Source organism: Eptesicus fuscus, chromosome 23 (assembly GCF_027574615.1).
Source record: "Eptesicus fuscus isolate TK198812 chromosome 23, DD_ASM_mEF_20220401, whole genome shotgun sequence".
NCBI classification, from domain to species: Eukaryota; Metazoa; Chordata; class Mammalia; order Chiroptera; family Vespertilionidae; genus Eptesicus; species Eptesicus fuscus.
Genome location: NC_072495.1, coordinates 8,966,179 through 8,987,176, shown reverse-complemented (window position 1 = coordinate 8,987,176; position 20,998 = coordinate 8,966,179). Strand labels below are relative to the sequence as shown.

The following is a 20,998-nucleotide window of genomic DNA, read 5'->3' as shown; positions in this document are numbered from 1 at the left end:
GAGGCAGCTGATTGATGTTTCTCTCTCATCGATGTTTCTAACTCTCTATCCCTCTCCCTTCCTCTCTGTAAAAAATCAATAAAATATTTAAAAAATAAATAAAAGGGCAAAAGCACACTGGAATATTTAAACCAGCTATAAGGTATTATTTACTTGCTGGACTCAATCAGATTTTAAGAAAAAATTCCTCCCATGGCTCCTAAGCCACTACGGGATCTGCAAACCTCACCTGCTCCTCTCCTTCTACCATTGCCTTCCAGCTACCCTGCTGACTTCGCTGTCCCCTCACTCCCCGAAACACAGAAGGAGCATCAGAGTCATGCCACTGCGGCTCCTCTTGCCTGGAACTCGGTCACTGGCTTTGTTGCGTGGCTGCCTCTTTCTCACCATGCAGGCCTCAGTTCAAATGTCACCTTTCCAGCAGTCCTTCCCTGGTATCATTAGCTAATGCTGCCCCACCTCCACTTAGCCATTCTCTATCAAAATAGCCTGATTTGTTCACTTACAGCGACTACCCCTCTCTGAAATTATCTTATACATGTATTTGTTGCTAGCTGTCTGCCCCCTCACTCTCATGTAAACTTTGCTAAGAACTTCATAATTCTCCAAGAAGAATTTTCTCACATACTCTTGGCTTTAAAAAAAAAGAAAAGAACCCAATCAAAAAAATTCTGAAGAAGGACAAATAGTGACACTAATCTGTCAGACAATGGTCTCTAGACAACTAGCTTAGAGGAAAGCAAGGGTAGTGAATCTTTTTTCTCACAAATGTGTGCCAGTGATCATACAGGATACTGGGCAGGAGAATGTAGAAATCTTCTCCCAGAAAAGTAACTTCAAGCACTTTTCCTATTGACAGTGGATCAATAACATCAACTTACATACAAGGAACAGCACACTATTAAATCTTGTTATATACAGAGAGATCTTTCAATTAAATGATGGAGGCAAACATCAGGGTCCAAAAATATAATTTGTGACCAAGTCAGTGTGACTGAGTCCAGGTGAGTAAAAACCCACTCACCTGCTAATGCACTCCTTATAAATACACATAAAAAATTTTTAAAGCTCTATAAACTTTTTAACTGTCCTTCCAGAAGAAACACAGATAGAACACCTTCCACGAACTACCTGATGGAAAACACTAATCATCTCAGGGGTGAGTAGATAATAGCAAGTGTTGATTCTCCAGTTCAAGCTGTTACCATGGTATAACAGAAAGCAAAACGTGAACTTAGGTTCCAGTTTAGGCTGCTGGTGCCAAGTTTTGGTGAGAAAGCATCTTATGTACTGTCAAGGCCATGAATTCAATACTGAAGACAGAGGAGGACTTCTGAATGCTAAGACTCCCATCAAATATGCTTGCTCTCTGATTCACTCACCCTACCCAGGCAGCGCAGCAGTCACAAGGTCACCAAGTGGTACATTTGATTTTCCTTACCTGGCACATGCCAAAGCCACCAGGGCAGCAGCAGCATTTTCTTTTTGCTTATGAGGGATGTGTCGGCCTGTGTCAGAAGTTTCCTCTAGCCAAGAGCACAGCAAAGTTTCAATTCCATTGAGACAGTCAGCAGGCTCCTTGGTCAAGCTCAAAGGCTGGCAGTCGCGAAGGCAGTTCAATAGCACCTCAGCAGTAATGTTACAGAGAGAGGGGTCTGTTCTACTCTGGGACTGAATAAGGGGGAAGACCAGCAGGAGCCCCATCCGGGATGTGAAGGGAGCTTGCTCGGGTTGCTGCAACAAGCCCTGGCGTTTGAGCAGGGCCAACGTTTCTTCATCACCCGAACTTTCCCTTTCATGCTGTTCTTCCAAGGCCAGCTGGCGCTGGGCATTCCACAGTCCTCGCAAGGCATTCAGGCGGTATTCCAGCAGGCGGGCATAGGCATTACTCTGATTCCCACAGACAGAGCGCAAACGTTCTGCTAATTCCATCGGGTTCTTGGTCTCAAATGTTAAAATCTAAAAAAAGAAACAATAGAGAAAAAGTTATATACTGCTTTCACCGTTGCTTTCATCTATGGATTGGTTGCCTCCCGTGTGTGCCCTGACCAGGAATGGAACCTGCAACCTTACTGTACGGATGACACCCAACCACCCAGCTAGAGCCATGCAAATAATGATTAAATGTTCTTCACCATCAAGTCATACAAAACTATTTCCCTACCTTTTATCGAGATTCATCAAATACAAATTACCCTTTTGGTTATTTTTCACCTGGCAATTGATAAAATAACACAAGTTCCTTAAAAAATTATCACTTTTCAAGGGCAATCATATACCTTAAAGCTGTAATCATATCCAAGGAAATTAGACTGCCCTTTTTTCCTTTTTTAAAATAATATATTTTTATTGATTTCAGGGAGGAAGTGAGAGGGAGAGAGAGATAGAAACATCAATGATGAGAGAGAACCATTGATCGGATGCCTCCTGCACGCCGCACACTGGGGATCAAGCCCACAACCCAGGCATGTGCCCTGACCTGGAATCGATCCAAGGTTAACACTCAACCCACTGAGCTACACCGGCTGGGCCCTTTTTTCTTTTTTCAAAAAATCAGCAATCAGCTTCCACCATGATGATCAACAACCAAAGATTGAGATATATTTGAATGATGTAAAAAAAAAAAATCACAACTTTAAATTGTATTACCTTCCCAGTTATGAACATCTAAGCAAATAAAAAATATTGTTGCATTTTTTAAAAAGCTTTCCAACATTGGTTATGTGATTTTCATCCAATACAACTCTTTGATATAAAATTCATGTGCTCCATATATATTTTTACTTAAGGTACACTGACATTCTACTTACGTTATATGAAGCAACTACTAAGAAATGCAATACAGGCTTTTACTAGACTCAAGAATCGAAGCACATTTTAAAATACACAGTAACTAAATAAAATAATAATCTTGGCAAATTTCTTAAGTCTGAGAGAATATTCTTGTATTTTAGTAAGTAACATTACTCCTAGGAATATCTCATAAAGATACATTTAAAGAAAAATGTAAAATGCAAGAATGTTCACTGTAGCATTACTTCTAACAAATTATAATAGGAGAACATTTAAAATATAACACGGGTGGAATACTAATAGCCACATGCAACATTGCAAAGGATAATTAACTATATGATATTATATGTCAACAGATAAAACATATGATCCAAATTTCACAAGAAAAAAGATTAAAAGCAGACACATGAAAACATTTTTAAAAATTAAAAATAAATAACAAATAAAAAGAATCAAAGAACAACTTGGTAACATTAAACCCGGCTATTCTTTTTTTTTTTATCAATCTCAAACATAAGTGCTTCTGAAATGTGGTATTTCCTTGTTCATAAAATAATGTGTATGACAGAGTCCATAGCTAACTTCAAATATTAAGAGTAGCTGAAAAAATATATATAATATACTTCTGCGTTTTTCTGATGGTTCTATTTTTATAAGTACTTCAGCTTATTTTTAGCATTCCACTTGAAAGACATTCTGAAACAATATGAGTTATAATATAATTAACCAAATATTATATAATATACACTTAAGTGACTGTTATGTATATTGATTTAGCAGTACCTAACACACACACAATGCTTTCAGAAATCCATTAGACTTCTCAGCATTTCAATGGCCCTTTTAGAACACTAAGAACTGTCCGCTCTGCTGCCATTTTTTTTTTTTTCATTTTTTAAGAATTTCTAAAGTTTGAAGGTCATGGCCTAAAATCATTTTATAAAGATATCATACCTTAGGGTTTTAGTAAGTCAGTCTGGAGGATCTATTCTGGTCCTTATGAATATTAAATGATTTGTTCTCATATAAAACCACTGTCCTCAGTAACTGCTCTTGACCAAGAAGATAAAATACCAAAATGTCATTAGAAAATTAATATTCTTTTCTTTAAAAGGGAGAAGAGTTCTTTAAGAAAAAGGGAAGATCCCTGTCACCCTTAATCAGAAGGAAGGGTCACTAACTGTACTTTGGAGATAATGCTCAAGTCACCTCAATTAAGGGAATAACTTTCAAAGTAACTCATACCCTCACTGTAATTTTATCATACATGACATGTGTTTTTAAGCTAAAACAACAACAATCATCTGGAGAGCTAATAAAAGTTAGGCAAAATATTCTTTGCCAGCCAAATCTGAGATATAAGGAGAGCAGAGATAAAATTCCCCAAAAAGGGTAAGTAAAAAGCTAAAAGATATATTAAGCCTACTTCTGAGAGAAATAGAAAGTAATCCAATTTCTAAAAATTTACCCTGAAGAAATGTTACAGAAATAAAAAACGTACAAAGATGTTCATTGCAGTCTTATTATAGTGGAAAAAGTAGAAGACATCTCAATGTCCAAAAGAGAAGTGTTTGATTAAATTATAATGCATCACATGGAATATTATGCAATAATGAAAAAATTTTAGCCATACAGCAACAAAAAGCAGTATAAAAATGTACATGCCCTATAATAGGACTATGTAAAACATGCTTGTTCAAGTTTGAAATGTCACTGGTAATTATGGTAATAGAATCATGGGAGTGGGGGGGTCCCTATTTAAAAAAAAGAAAAGAAACAATAGTGATGAGTTAAATAGTTTATATTTTTAAAAAAGCAGTCATGGCCCAGGCCTGGCTGGGTAGCTCTGTAGTTTAGAGCATCATCCCATAATACCCAGGTTGCAGGTTTAATTCCCAGGTCAGGGCACATACACGAATCAACCAATAAATGCATAAATAAGTGGAACAACAAATTGATGTTTCTCTTTCTTCTTTCTCAAATCAATTTTTTTAAAAGGCAGTCATAACAAGCTGATGTTTTTCACAAGCAAACATTATCTATACTAATAAAAGGGTAATATGCTAATTAGACCAGAAGAACTTCCGGACAAAGCCATGGTGGGGGGGCCAAGGAGGTTAGAGGCGATCAGGCCATGAGGGGAGGGCAGTTGGGGGTGAGTAGGCTGGCGGGAGGACAGTTGGGGGGATCAGGCCGGCGGGGGGGGGAGAGTTGGGAGTAAGCCAGCAGGGGGGGGGCAGTTGGGGGCGAGAAGGCCAGCAGGCAGAGTTGTTAGGGGCGATCAGGCAGGCAGGCAGGCGAGCGGTTAGGAGCCAGAGGTCCCGGATTGCACAGGGATCGGGCCTAAACCGGCAGTTGAACATCCCCCAAGGGGTCCCAGATTGGAGAGGGTGCAGTCCGGGCTAAGGGACACCCCCCGCCCCATGCACGAATTTCATGCATTGGACCACTAGTCTTTAAATAACTGGTAATCAGATAGTGCTACAATAGATATATTTACAGTTAGGGGGACATATCTAACAAAGTATAATCACAAGTACCGAAGAAAGTGGTACTTGAATCACTTTTTTAAAATATATATATGTTTTTTTACTGATTTCAGAGAGGAAGGGAGAGAGTCAGAAACATCAACGATGAGAGAGAATCACTGATCAACTGCCTCCTGTATGTCCCATACTGGGGATCGAGCCCGAAATCCAGGCTTGTGCCCTTGACCGGAATCAAACCTGGGACCCTTCCGTCAGCAGGCTGACACTCTATCTACTGTGACAAACCAGCTAGGGCACTTAAATCACTTCTTAGTTCCATCTGTTGTACTTTGGAAGCAGTTTATCTCAACATAAGATTGATTATATTCCTGATTAGGAGGAAAGGCTGGGTAGTGGGTGGGATAGGTAAGACCACCATAGATGGTGGGAACTATCAATGAACAATAAAACCTCTCACTCTCCAAGAGTAAGGTGTATTTAAAAACTCAGACCCTAACCAGTCTGGCTTGGTGGATAGAGTGTTGGCCTGTGGACTGAAGGGTCCCGGGTTCGATTCCAGCCAAGGGCACATGCCCGGGTTGCAGGCTCGATTCCCAGTAGGGGGCACGTAGGAGGCAGCCAATCAATGATTCTCTCTCATCATTGATGTTTCTATCTCTCTCTTCCTCTCCCTTCCTTTCTAAAATCAATAAAAATATATTTAAATAAATAAATCTCAGGATCACTCAGGCTCCAAATAGATGAATTATATTACTATACTACCTAGTATGGTACATTAACCCAGTCAATTCATTATATGAACCTGTGAGCATAAAAGGCATTTATACCTGGATTATTTCATTTTTAAAAAATATATTTTATTGATTTTTTTACAGAGAGAAAGGGAGAGGGATAGAGAGCTAGAAACATCGATGAGAGAGAAACATCGATCAACCGCCTGCTGCACACCCCCCCAGGGGATGTGCCCGCAACCAAGGCACATGCCCTTGACTGGAATCGAACCTGGGACCCTTCAGTCCAAAGGCCGACGCTCTATCCACTGAGCCAAACCGATCTCGGCTATACCTGGATCATTTCAAAGCAGACCAACTGGCCAGACTTGCAACCTCAACACAAAACTTTTAAATAAAGGGTATAGAATAATGAAACCCTCTCAAATGTTGGAGTGAATTTTGAAACCCTTTTACAGATTTTCCTACCATTTTTCACATTATATAGATGGCAATCATGGCCACACTGAATTGCATATGGTAATTCAAAGAAGATTAGAAAGTTCTCATGTGAACCAAGTAAAATGAATTGTGAATGGAAGGGTGAAATTCCATCTCTGATATGAAAGCCTATATCAAGAGTGGATCACTTATCCATTAAATTAGACCCTGAAGTTACATGACTTTATCCAAGCTTGGAAATATATGTTCATTCACATTCTCTTTCAACAATTTTTTAAAAGTGTCTTTAACTTAACTGATAACCAGGATTAAGTTTCACACTTTAATTCATAAATTTAAGCCCATAGCTTGGTGCCAAAACTAGAAATAGACTCTGATTTGTTACAGATTATTTGGCTCAGCTCTGTCAAACTTTCTCCAAGAAATGGTGATTTTTCCCAGACCTTTCTATAACTGCTATTGATAGCAGGATTGTTAGAACTGTAAGGATTCAACATATAAGAAATCACCATTCAAACTTTTGCATGAAAGTTCCATCTTGTCCTGGCCTTTTCCTAACTTTCATCTTTTGTCAGTCTAAATCCTACCTATCTTTCAAAATGCAGCTCTGCCACCTACTTTGAGAAACTGATTTCTTCTTTCTCCCTCTTTCCCTTTCCAGAATTAGCTTCTCCATGTTTCCATAGTATCTAGCACATACCTCTATCAGCAGATCAGCCACAAACTATGTGAAAAAAATGTCTGCTGTTTTTTAATAAAGGCTGTACATTAAGGAAATGTAGGGAGTGATGTTCAAAATTGAAAGTTGATCCAGGGCATCAAAATCTTTTCACGTTATCAAGTCATTTTTTCACCAACATAATTCATGGCAGAACCAATACAGATCATCTCCCTATGTTTATAATCAACAGAATAAAATTTGGAGAAAGATGTAGAATAAACTCCTCAAAATGGTTTTAATACTATTATAAATGTTACTAGGAGTATTTAAAGAAAAAAAGATATTTCAAAAAACCAACTTTATCTGTTAATTACTTGAATTACATAACAACATAAAGACTACCATGGTGTGATATATTCAAATACTTAGCATAAACATGTTTTAGTAAGAAAAATCACTGTTGACAGTTTTTAAATAAAAATGTAAAAACTTAAAGAAATCATACAAGTCCAATATGTGTAACACCACACTCTACTATAATTGTATTTACAGTGTGCCCCCCTCTTTTAACTGTGAGTCCTGAAAGGGGAAAACCATATCTTATTCATATTTGTATCAGCAGAGCTTAGCACTGTGTCTGGCCACATAAAAGTTTGATAAATTAATGAGAAGATACATAAATTCCAAGAATAATTATCTTAGGACATACAGCTGGTTCCCACTGTATATCTGAATAACACCCCTCACTTGGATTGATTATACTTCTGCATTCTGGAGCAATGGAAAAATACTATTATCTTCCACATAAGAGCCTTTTAATTCGATGAAGAAAACACATTCGATAGAAGAAGGGGTCACCAGAATATGAGTTAGGGCAGTTGTTCTCAGCCTGGCTGAATATTAGAATTGCTTTGAGAGCTTTTTCATAATACTAGTGGGGGCTGGGCGGATGAGTGAAAAGGAGGAAGGGTTTAAGAAGTACAAATCATCTGTTATAAAAACAGTCATGGGGATGTAACATACAGCACAGGGAATATAGTTCAATGATATAGTAATAACTATGTATGCTGTCAAATGGGTACTGGGCTTCTCAGGGTGAGCCTTCATAAGGTCTATAAATGTTTAATCACTATGTTGTATACCTGAAACTAATGTAATACTGTATGTCAATTGTAATAAAAAACAACAAACAGTACTAATGAGTGGGCCCCATCCTAGTCTGCTTATCTGGGGAGGGGACCTAGGCTTTTCCTCCCTCTTTTCCTCCCTCCCTCCCTCCTTTCTTTCTTTTTTTAACTCCAGAAGTGAAAGCAGTGTGCAGCCAAGATTGCAAACCACTGAGTTAGAGGGACTAGGTGAAGCCTAGCCTCTGAAATAACTGTTTCCTGTAGTCATTTTACTTAAATCTTCTCAGTCTGTATTTCTACATCTGTAAAACAGGTAACACCTGTTTCTATTTTACATCGTTGTTAAGATCAAAGGAAATGATGTACCAGGAGTGCTCTGAAAAAGTGGAAACCGCTAAACGATTGTTAGAACATTACAGATACTTCCTTATTTTAGAGCGATTACCACCAAGAAAGGAATTTTTCTGGATAACCCTACAAGAAGGAAGACTTGACTAGATAAAAGCTGAAGGGTTGGGGGTGCGGTAAAGGAGATTTGAATTTAACACATGCTTCTTTTGAGCCAACACTATTTTTAAAAATGCTAATGCAATCTTAAAATGCATTAGTAGAATTCCAGTGTCTGTAGCAAGGGTGGTGATAATCCATTTATATTCTGCAATGGTCAAACTATAACTGGAATATCCTGTTCAGTCCAGAGTACCTCATTTTAAGATGTCATTAAGAGACTCAAGTGTGTCCAGGAGGGGACGATTTGACTAACCTGGTAATCGTGTCACATTCGAAATGGTTAAGAAACTGAGGATGTGTGGCCTAGAAAAGAGATGAGTGGGAAGAGGGACTGCCTTCGTAAGACTGAAGGGCTGCTAAGGGGGAAAGGATGACATTGCTCCAGAACAGTGGTCGGCAAACTGCGGCTCGCGAGCCACATAAGGCTCTTTGGCCCCTTGAGTGTGGCTCTTCCACAAAATACCACGTACAGTGTGATTGAAACTTCATGGCCCATGCGCAGAAGTCGGTTTTCGGCTCTCAAAAGTAATTTCAATCGCTGTACTGTTGATATTTGGCTCTGTTGACTAATGAGTTTGCCGACCACTGCTCCAGAAGAAGCAGAAATAGAACGTTACTGGGATGCACAGCACAATAGGGAACTTTGATGAAAATTCAGTATTTATCAGAATTCCTGGATGTATTTACTTAAAATATATATATATAGTCTTGGTGCCTGGCTGGCTTGGCTCAGTGGTTGAGCATCAACCTATGAACCAGGAGGTCACGGTTTGATTCCTGGTTAGGGCACATGCCTGGGTTGTGGGCTCGACCCCCAATGTGGGGCATGCAGGAGGCAGCCAATCAATGATTCTCTCTCATCATTGATGTTTCTATTTCTCTCTCCCTCTCCCTTCCTGTCTAAAAACAATAAAAATATTTTTTAAAAACCAACAAAGAAAATAAAAACAAAATTCAGGATAGTGGTTTCTTACATGGAGAGGAGGGTTAAATTGTAGAACACACAGGGCTTTAAAGGTACTAGTTAAGAATCCATTTATTTCTTAACTGGGTGATGGGATCACAGAATATATATACAGGGTGTCCCCAAAAATGTATACACACTTTAACAGCTGATAGCTCAATTTTGAAAATGAAATGTATTTTAGTAAACAATTACTTTATAATTATTCAAAGTGTGTGTATACATTTTGGGGGAATATATATTCAAAAGTTCTTCCCAAAAGATATATATACCTTACATATATATGTTTGAGTATATACTATATTATATATTAGTAAAAAATGTTTCAGTTCCTATTATTATTCCAGCCCTATAAAGCAGACCAAGATCATTATCTCCAGTGTTGACTAGCACTTAGTGGTTTCTCTAGATAGCATCACTGTAAAAGGAAAGTATTACCTGTATAAGGTATGCATAGCTCAAGGGCTTCTTATTTTTAGGAACAGCATGAGCTGATGCACAAGCTTAGCTCTCAATGATGCTATAGTTGCATCTGCCTCTGGAAGGAGCTGTTGGTTGTCCAGGGAGACTAATGTCTAGGTAGAGACTCTTAAAGGTGGCAGGGGTAGGAGGGTGGACAGAGATTGCCTCCCAGAGGATGTAACATTTGGTTGTCACAAGTATAGAGGTGCTACTGGTAAAGGTCAGGGATGCTACTAAACATCCTCAATGCACAGGAAGCCCTCACAACTTAAATCATCTGGCTGATATTGAGAAACCCTGTTCTGTGTAACCACTTGATTGAGAGCATTCAGGAAGCCCATCTGACATTAATTGTGATGACCCAATCTCCCATAGGATAGAGAGAGCCCTAGTTTGCAAAGTTTGTTGATCCTCAGAATTGTGCACAGAAGGGAGTCTAATCATATGCTCAATTAAAATATAAGGTTATTTTTCTTTTTCTTAATCCCCACCCAGGGATACTTTTCCATTGGGTAGAAGAGAGTGGAAAAGACAGAGAGAAACATAAATGTGAGAGAAACACATCAATTGGCTGCCTTCTGCACAAGCCCCGACCAGGGTCCGGGTCAGGGAGGAGCCTGCAACTGAGGTACGTGCCCTTGACCTGAATCGAACCCAGGCCCCTTTGGTCCACAGGCCTAAGCTCTATCCACTGAGCCAAACCGGCTAGAGCTAGAATACAAGTTTTATGGATAAGTATTATGTGAAAGAAGGCTTCTGATAGATTGTAAACTCCTCAAAGGTGCAGACTTTGATTCATTCATCTTTATATCTTCTGCACTGAAAATCTCAGTATACTTTGATTCGTTTCTCCTGAAATAAGACACAGAGCACAGCACCTGGCATGTAGTGAGCACTCATAAATTCAGTTAATATTACTTGAAAAAAATCTTTTTCAAATTCAAATTTATTTCAAATTCTAGCAATATAGCTTACAACTTTGTCTATTTTCCCCCTAAGGTATCCCAAGCATCAGAAAACCTGGCACAAAATAGATGCTCAATAAATATTTATTGAATGAGTGAATGACTAAAAATGCTACCCAGTAGTGCACCTGCATGCCCCCCAAAGAAAACAGAACAACAGAATGCAATAGGCACAATGAGGCACCACATCCAAATGCACCCCCAGATCAGCACAACTTCTGCCTGAGACTCCCAACCTCACCTTCTAGACAACGTGAACAAGAAAGCTGAAGTCAGTTTCATTCATACACTGATGATAAGATCGGTGCATGAGTTCTAAACCCACGGCTGGTAACTGTTTGGCTGGACATGAATATGCACCCAGTGACTATTCAATAAAAATTACCGATCACCATGGCTGACCCCTAACCACATCTAAGAAACATGAGAAATGCTGCATCTTTCATGCCACTGAATCTTGCCTTTCTCATCAATTCCCACTCACAGCTGTGCCTGACTAATTAAAACTGCCTGGAAACCTCGTCTATCACTTTACTGGTTATTTCTTCTACTTAATCAAGATTCCACTTTAGAATTCAAATCCATCTGTCTCCCTCAGTCTGCAAAGAACGAATGTTCAGAAAATCTAACCATCTAGCTAAAATTAAATGTACCTTTTCTAGCTTGTGGGGAGCGGCTAGTGTTTGGACAGGTTCAAGCCTTGGACTAATGAGAGGGCACAGTCCTCTCATTGCCACGTGCAAGTCCCAGCACAATTATAGCCCACAGCTGTAGTTGTAAGCGTGAATCTATGGTCCGAACACGTGGCCCCACGTGCCTGAGTGATGTGGGCTTGATAGAATTCAGGTGCATGTAATTGAGTAGATTCGAAACCCAGGAGAACGTTGTAACCATGCCCTTACTTTGCCTCGTGGAATCTGGCTATAAGATAAGAGACGACATACAGGCTGTGGAGCTGTCGCTAGCTCTCCATCAGAGAGGACAGCGTCCCACCCAGCCCCAGCCTTCATTCTCTTGTCTGTCTTTTCTCAATCCTTCACCGCCCCCTCTCAGGCTCACCACACCCGGCTGAGCTGGTGTGGCACATAAGGCACCCAACGTGGGGCTGAGTATGCCATGGCCGTGCCGGCTCGCCACACTAGCTAAGATTTCATATGTCGTTGGAAACTGGGAACAAGGAGTGCAACAATAAATCACTAAAAAGAAGGTAACATAAAGCTTAACCACGTTAAGTATTTAGATATTCAACTCACACCTCAGAAATCAGGGACAAATCCAGAAATTATTGGCTAAAATGGGTTTATATCAAAAGGCAAAACTTTGATGAAATTAACACATGTCAAATATTGCTCACCCAAAGTAATTACATGTGACTATCAACCCTAAAGTTTTACTTATCCATTTGTTTCCCTCTCATTTAAACATTAGAAACCTAAACTGGCTCATAACCTATAGCTTTACCTTCGATATCTGAAAAATATAGCATTCATTGAGCTATAGGTCCTGTCTCATAATTTAAAAAAATACCTCTGTCCAAAAAACAAATTCCAAAACTAGCTAAACTCAAGAGTTTCTAAAAAGCTCAACATAGCAGAGGCACACAGGTGCTAATAGAAAGCACAGGAGACTGGAAACAAATCTGGCAGTAGATCTCTGAACTGTCTCAAGATTTTCCTACTGCATACAAAAGTTTTGTATCAAGAACAACACAAAAACAATAAGCAAGCCTCTAAACCTTATCTATAAGCACAAACAAAAACTAATCAAGCAATAAAAGCAAACCTTAATAATATAATAAACACAAAGATAAATAGCAAAATAAGCAATTTGAGGACAATTAAGTATTTTACAAAAGAAAATTACTATATATTAATCACATTATAACATTTGTCTACAGAAAGAAGTAATTTCATGAAAAAAAGTACAAATAATTTATATTTTTCTTTTGTTTAAATTCTCTCCAGAGAACATATATGACTTTTGTAAGAAGTTATTTTAGGAAGAATAGAAAGCAAATAGTCTTTCCTATAGGCTCTAGAGCATACAGGAAGCCTGGTAGTGAGGGAGCTGCATTTACCAAATTTTTATGTGCCAGAAGCTATGCTGAAACTTCCATTTCCATTTTCCTTATCTGGAAAATCATAGCATAAGGTAGGTAAGTAGCAGTGTTGTGCTCATCCTATATAATAAAAGCCTAATATGCAAATCGACTGAACGGCAGAACAACTGGTCACTATGAGGCGCACTGACCACCAGGAGGCAGATGCTCAATGCAGGAGCTGCCCCTAGCCTGCAGGCCCCAAGCCAGCCAATGGGGGACCCCCAATCACCCCGCCAGTCGCCCTGCAGAGAGAGGCAACCAGTGGCAGTGGCAGTGGCAGGGGCAGAACCAGCGAGCGGGCAGCGCCAGGCCAGCCAAGGCAGGTGCCAGCGGGGGCCCCCTGATCACCCCGCTGGTCACTCTGCAGATTAGCCCTGATCGCCGGCCAGGCCTAGGGTCCCTACCCATGCACAAATTTTGTGCACCAGGCCTCTAGTTTTACAATAAGAAAACAGCTGGTTTAGAAAATTAAGCCAATGGCCACGGTCACATAATTAGTAAATTGTGAACTAGGATTAAAAGGCAATCTCTAAACTCAGAACTCAATTCTGAACCACACCAGCAGTGTTTCCCACACATGCTAAGAATCACCTTAGGGCCCAGCCAGTGTGGCTCAGCGGTTGAGTGATTACCTACAAACAAGGAGGTCATGGTACATGCCTGGGTTGTGGGCTCAAACCCCAGTGAGTGTGGGGTGTGCAAGAGGTAGCCAATCAATGATTCTCACTCATCATTGATATTTCTAACTCTCTTCCTTCCTCTCTGAAATCAATAAAAATATGTTTTTAAAAAAATCACCTTACACACTGGTTAGAGAAACATACTGTATCCCCACACCCTACACCTTCCATCAGAGGGCGTAGGAATCTGTATAAGTAACAGACAGCCCAGTGATTCTTATCAAATATGACTTAGAAAACCCTGTCCACCCTCTCTCCACTGCCACCCAAAATTTCGTTTGGGATGAAGCCTATTACTGAATATAAATTGTCCCTCGTTTAAATGACAGGTTCTACATTCTCCAAAACCAAAAAACAAACAAAATAAAATCAAAACAATCTATTGGTTGAAGAGACTCTTGGGTTTCCAGAGAGAGAGAAATGACCACTCCATGAGCAGGAGCTAAAACTTTTGTGTTGAGGCTACCATGTCTCCTGAATTTCTACAGTCTCCAAAATTGCTCTGAGAGTTACTGGCAGCTTATTTTCCCCAACCATGAATTCAGAGTCTGGGGAAAGGAGAAGGGAGCAGGGGAATGTGCTCAATGACAGCCACACTCAGTTGCTCTCATTTTTAAAATCAGGAGATATGGAATTTCATATTCCTAAATAAGAGCTTTCCTAGGAGAAACAGGTTATCAATTATTTGGATTAGTATTTCATATACACATAAATACAGAAAACTGTGAGGGTCCTAGCCAGTTTGGCTTAGTGAACAGTGTCAGCCTGCGGACTGAAGGGTTACGATTCAATTCCAGTCAAGGGCACATGCCTGGGCTGAAGCTCGATCCCCACTAGGGGGTGTGCAAGAGGCAGCCGATCAATGATTCTCTCATCATTGATGTTTCTCTCTCTCTCCCTTCCTTTCTGAAATCAATAAAAACATACACCAAAAAATACCAAAAACAAAACAGTGAGGTCCACAGTAAACTGGAAAATGCATGTACCTTCTAGAGGCACTCAAATTCAAGTACTTGTGAAATTTTACATGCCAAACAAAACCTCTGTGGGTTGAATTTGACCTCTGACAATAGTTTGCAATCCTGTGGGCCTAAATTTTTTACATCTTATTTTTTCATAAACCTATGTATTTATTATATAAAATATATATTTATATATTTCATGGGGTGACAAATGTTGAATTTTAAAATCTCTTGCTAGTTATCCTATATAATAAAAGCCTAACATGCTAAGTGTCCAGTTGGCTGTTCAACTAATTGAAGCGTAATATGCTAATGATATGCTAAGGCCACTCAACCGCTCGCTATGATGTGCACTGACCACCAGGGGGCAGACAGTCTACCGGTAGGTTAGCTTGCTGCTGGAGTCCAGATGATCGGGACTGAGTGAGACAGGCCAGACACGCCCTGGAGCCCTCACGAAGTCCCTCCCTGGCTGGCCAACCTCCTGCGTTCCTCCCCGCCCTGATCGTGCACCGATGGGGTCCCTTGGCCTGGCCTGCCCCCTCTCGCAATCCAAGACCTCTCGGGGGATGTCGGAGAGCCGGTTTCCGCCTGATCCCGCAGGCCAGGCCAAGGGACCCCAATACTTCAATAAAGCTAAAAAAAAAAATCTCTGATGAAAAATTAGTTAGCGTCAGAAGTAGTTCCTTTTGAAAAATGAAACTCCAGTATTGGGAATAACCTAGTGATTTAAATACAAATCATGTAAAATTAATTTACCTGCACGTCAGTTACCTACCACTAACCATCGGCTATTAGGAATAATATTGGCCCCCTCATGGACAGAACTTGGAGCTATGATTCACAAACATCCTTCTGTTCCACCATGGCTGAGAAACAGCACCTCTCCCCAATCACTGTGCTCTCCCAATGCAGCAATGCGCAGGGCAGAAGGAGAGGGGGCCCCGAGGCAGGTGTTAGGAACTGCTGATTTAGAACATAAGGACAGTATGTTGGCCCAAGCTGTGTTTGCTCTCATGCCAATTGTTTGCCATATGAACTATAAACACATTCCATTTAAATGGATGACGTGTAACAGGACAATACACAGAACTCCCTGCTTGAGCTTTTTCAGGCTGTCGACCTCATTGGTTCTGCCAAGTCCCTGTCCCAGTTGATTATAATCCTCTGGGCAGAAATAGTTCACTTCTTTTTAAAAGATTTTTTTTTTTTATTGATTTCAAAGAGGAAGGGAGAAGAAGAGAGAGATAGAAACATCAATGATGGGAGTGAATCATTGATTGTCTGCCTCCTGCACACCCGCTACTGGGGATTGAGCCCGCAACCCTAGCATGTGCTCTTGACCGGAATCCTTCATCCCAGTACCCTTCAATCCGCAGGCCAACACTCTACCCATTGAGCCAAACCAGCTAGGGCGAAATAGTTCACTTCTTAGCTTGGACAGATCATGGAGATAAAAAAGTAAAGCCCAGCCCTAACCAGTTTGGCTTGGTGGACAGAGCGTCGGCCTGTGGACTCAAGGGTCCCAGGTTCGATTCCGGTCAAGGGCATGTACCTTAGTTGCGGGCACATCCCCAGGAGGGGGTGTGCAGGAGGCAGCTGATCGATGTTTCTCTCTCATCGATGTTTCTAACTCTCTATCCCTCTCCCTTCCTCTCTGTAAAAAATCAACAAAATATATTTTTTAAAAAAAGTAAAGCCCAGTAAACATAAAGGTTGAATGATTTTTTTTTGTTTTGTTTTTTTTGTTTTTTTTAAATGAATCTTTATTGTTCAGATTACAATTGTTTCTCCTTTTTCCCCACATATCTCCCCACCACCCAGTTCCCAACCCCCCTCTGCCCTTACCTTCCCCCCCCCCACTGTCCTTATCCATAGGTGTATGATTTTTGTCCAGTCTCTTCCCATACTCCCCACACAGACACCCCTTTCCCCCTGAGAATTATAAATCCACTCCCATTCTATGCCTCTGATTCTATTAAGTTCACCAGTTTATTCTGTTCTTCAGATTTTTAATTCACTTGACTTTTAGATTCACTTGTTGATAGATATGTATTTGTTGTTCATAATTTTTATCTTTCTTCTTCTTTTTCCTCTTTTTAAAGAATACCTTTCAGCATTTCATATAATGCTGGTTTGGTGGTGATGAACTCCTTTAGCTTTTTCTTATCTGTGAAGGTCTTTATCTGCCCTTCAATTCTGAATGATAACTTTGCTGGGTAGAGTAGTCTTGGTTGTAGGTTCCTGCTATTCATCACTTTGAATATTTCTTGCCACTCCCGTCTGGCCTGCATGGTTTCTGTTGAGAAATTAGCTGATAATCGTATGGGAGCTCCCTTGTAGGTAACTAACTGTTTTTCTCTTGCTGCTTGTTAAGATTCTCTCTTTGTCTTTTGCTCTTGGCATTTTAATTATGATGTGTCTTGGTGTGGTCCTCTTTGGATTCCTTTTGTTTGGGGTTCTGTGCGCTTCCTGGACTTGTAAGTCTATTTCTTTCATCAGGTGGGGGAAGTTTTCGTTCATTATTTCTTCAAATAGGTTTTCAGCATCTTGCTCTCCCTCTTCTTCTGGTACCCCCATAATTCTGATGTTGGTTCGCTTGAAGTTGTCCCAGAGGCTTCTTACACTATCTTCAACTTTCTGAATTCTCTTCTCTTCATGCTTCTCTGGAGGAGTGTCCTTGGCCTCTTTGTATTCCAAATCTTTGAGTTGATTCTTGCAATCCTCTAGTCTGCTTTTGGGTCTCTGTATAATATTTTTTATCTCAGTCAGTGTATGTTTAATTTCTAGTTGGTCCTTTTTCATATCCTCAAGGGTCTCATTGAATTTATCGGCTTTTTCCATGAAATTCTTGAAAAACCTTATAACCGTGGTTTTGAACTCTATGTCCAGTCGCTTGTTCTCCTCCATTTCTTTGGCTTGTGATCTGTTTCCTTGCCCTCTCATATTCTCTGCTTCCCTGAGTTGGTAGGGTAGCTTTGTGTACTAGGTGTCCTATTGGTTCAACGGGTCAGCCTCCCAGTTACTTGAGGTGGACACTCTTGGTGTACCCTTGTGTACTATGTGTCCCCCAGCAGGAGCTACATCAAGAGCTAGTTTTCTCCTCCTTTGCTTGGGCGGTTTTGGAGCAGTCTGACTGAAGCTGCAGTTGGTTAAGCTGCCACAGAACAGGCCAGAGCCTGGGCGGGTTTGTAGAATGTGCTGGGCGGGGCCTCAGGTCGGGGCGGGGCCTCAGGGCGTCACTAGGCTGGGGCGTGGCCAATGGCGATGGCTGCCATCAGCCGTCTCTGCCTTTCCAAGTCCCTGCGCCCCGTGCTCCAGCGCAGTAAACAATGATTGCTGGGCGCACCTCTGCAAAAAAGTCACTCTCACTTTCTGACCCGATGGTCGAGAGTCCAGCTTCTCCTCGTAGGTGTCTGGGTCCCCCGAGTGTCCCCAGAAACTGGATTTCAGAGTGATCGGGAGCTTGTCTCCCTGCGGGTTGAAGAAAAGCCGCGCACCCAGCCGCCCGCCGCCCGCCGCCAGCCCGATTCGCGTGCCTCCGTACCTCAGCTTTTCAACGATTGTGCTCCTTTCTCTTCTTGGTTGTAAATCTTCCACTCAGCCAGCTTTCCCGTGGTTCTGGGTGGTAGAAGTTTTTGTCTTTTAGTTGTATTTTTGAAATTGTTGTGTGAGGCAGCAGATTAGTTGTTTAACTATGCCGCCATCTTGGTTCGGTCCAAAGGTTGAATGATTTTAAAGGCCAAGCATTCAAATTGCAGGTGGAAAAACTTTATTTATTCAAGTCACTGCAGCACAGAGAAAAGTTCTGATTGCTTTGGTATTAAGAAATAAACTAGATTAATACAAGAAGTGTTCTACCAAGGTATGCATTAAGAGGACTATATATTTTATCTGGGTGAGCATAATTAATATTTCTATTTTTCAGAGTAACCTCTAAAGCAGGAGTTAGAGAACGAATCAATTTTATGGTTCAGAAAAATAAGCTTCATTATGTAGACTCTAGGATGTCCTGGAAATAGGCTTTATGATTATTCTGAAAGTTGTATCACACAAAACTGTGGACCAAAAACTTATAGTCACTAAAATGTTAGGTAGAGCATAATCCTATCTTTGAAATTGTGCATATGTGTTGGTTTATACATAAATGCAGGTGTGTGTATATACTGTGCATTTATAGAAAGAGGGGTTTGGGAAGAAGAGAAACAGGTTCAAAATCTTAACTGTAGAGAAATTACAGTTGATTATAATCCTCTTGTTTTCTTATCTTTATTTTCTAAGTTGTGTACAGTAAGCACAAATTGTCTTTGAATTGGAAGTGGGGTGTGAGTGGGAGATTGGATATAACATTGTGGGGAAAATGCTTAAACTATTTTTAGTACTTAAAAATTATATAGAAAGAAACCTAGAAGAAAATACCCCCAAATCAACATTTTAAACATCTATTGAAGTGGTATATAGACAAATGGAACAGAACAGAGACCCCAGAAATCTACCAAAGCCATTACGCTCAATTAATATTTTACAAAGAAGGCAAGAGCATACAATGGAGTCAAAACAGCCTCTTTAATAAATGGTGCTGGGAAAATTGGACAGATACATGCAAAAAAAAAAAAATGAAACTAGATCACCAACTTACACCATACACAAAAACAAACTCAAAATGGCTAAAGGACTTGAATGTAAGACGGAAAATCATAAAAATCCTAGAAGAAACCATAGGGAGCAAAATCTCAGACATCTCTCATAGGAATATATTTACGGATATATCTCCTAGGGCAAAGGAAACTAAGGAGAAAATAAACAAATGGGACTACATCGAAATAAAAAGCTTCTGCACAACAAAAGAAACCATCAACAAAAAAAGAAAGCCCACTGTATGGGAGAACATATTTGACAATGACACATCTGATAAAGGGTTAATATCCAAAAAATATAAGGAACTCACACAACTTAACAAAAGAAAGACAAACAATCCAATTAAAAAATGGGCAAAGGACCTAAATAGACACTTCTCCAAAATGGACATACAGATGGCCAAGAGATAAAAAAATGTTCAAAGTCACTGATCATTAGAAAGATGCAAATAAAAAACGACAATGAGGTATCACCTCACACCTGTCAGAATGGCTACCATCAACAGATCAACAAATGACAAGTGCTGGCGAGGATGTGGAGAAAGGGGAACCCTCGTGCACTGCTGGTGGGAATGCAGACTGGTGCAGCCATTATGGAAAACAGTATGTTGTTTCCTCAGGAAATTAAATATGGAACTTCCATTTGACCCAGTGATCCCACTTCTAGAAATATATCCTAAGAAACCCAAAAACACCAATCAGAAAGAATGTATGCACCCCTATGTTCATGGCAGCATAATTTACAATAGCTAAGATCTGGAAACAGCCCAAGTGCCCATCGTAGATGAGTGGATAAAAAAGCTGTGGAGCCAAAATCGGTTTGGCTCAGTGGATAGAGCATCGGCCCGCGGACTGAGGGGTCCCGGGTTCGATTCGGGTCAAGGGCATGTACGTTGGTTGCGGGCACATCCCCGGTAGGGGGTGTGCAGGAGGCAGCTGGTCGATGTTTCTCTCTCATCGATGTTTCTAGCTTTCTATCCCTCTCCCTTCCTCTCTGTAAAAAATCAATAAAATATATTTAAAAAAAAAAGCTGTGGAACATTTACACCATGGAATACTATGCAGCAGTAAAAAAGAATCTCTTATCCTTTAAGGGACCTAGAGAGTATCATGCTAAGTGAAATAAGTCAGTCAGAGAAAGAAAGGTATCACTTGAACTCACTTTTTAAAAAATATTTATTTTATTGATTTTTTTACAGAGAGGAAGGGAGAGGGATAGAGAGTCAGAAACCTCAATCAGCTGCCTCCTGCATACCCACCACTGGGGATGTGCCCGAAACCAAGGTACATGCCCTTGACCGGAATCGAACCTGGGACCCTTGAGTCCACAGGCCGACGCTCTATCCACTGAGCCAAACCGGTTAGGGCTTGAGCTCACTTTTATGTGGAATCTAAGTAACAAAATAAACTGATGAACAGAGTGGATCCAGGGACATGGAAGTATGGAAAAGAGTGAGGAATCTTGGAGGGCAGGC

At 40.5% G+C, this 20,998-nt stretch overlaps 1 protein-coding gene across 2 annotated transcripts in view; it reads right to left on the bottom strand.

Moving 5' to 3' along the window:
* Positions 1–20,998, bottom strand: part of HECTD4 (HECT domain E3 ubiquitin protein ligase 4) — a 157,809-nt gene that overhangs the window by 115,112 nt on the left and 21,699 nt on the right. For both annotated transcript variants that reach the window (XM_028147247.2, XM_028147249.2), the window contains exon 2: positions 1,442–1,959. In XM_028147247.2, the coding sequence (XP_028003048.2) occupies positions 1,442–1,959 (518 nt within the window). The remainder of the gene's footprint in view (positions 1–1,441; positions 1,960–20,998) is intronic.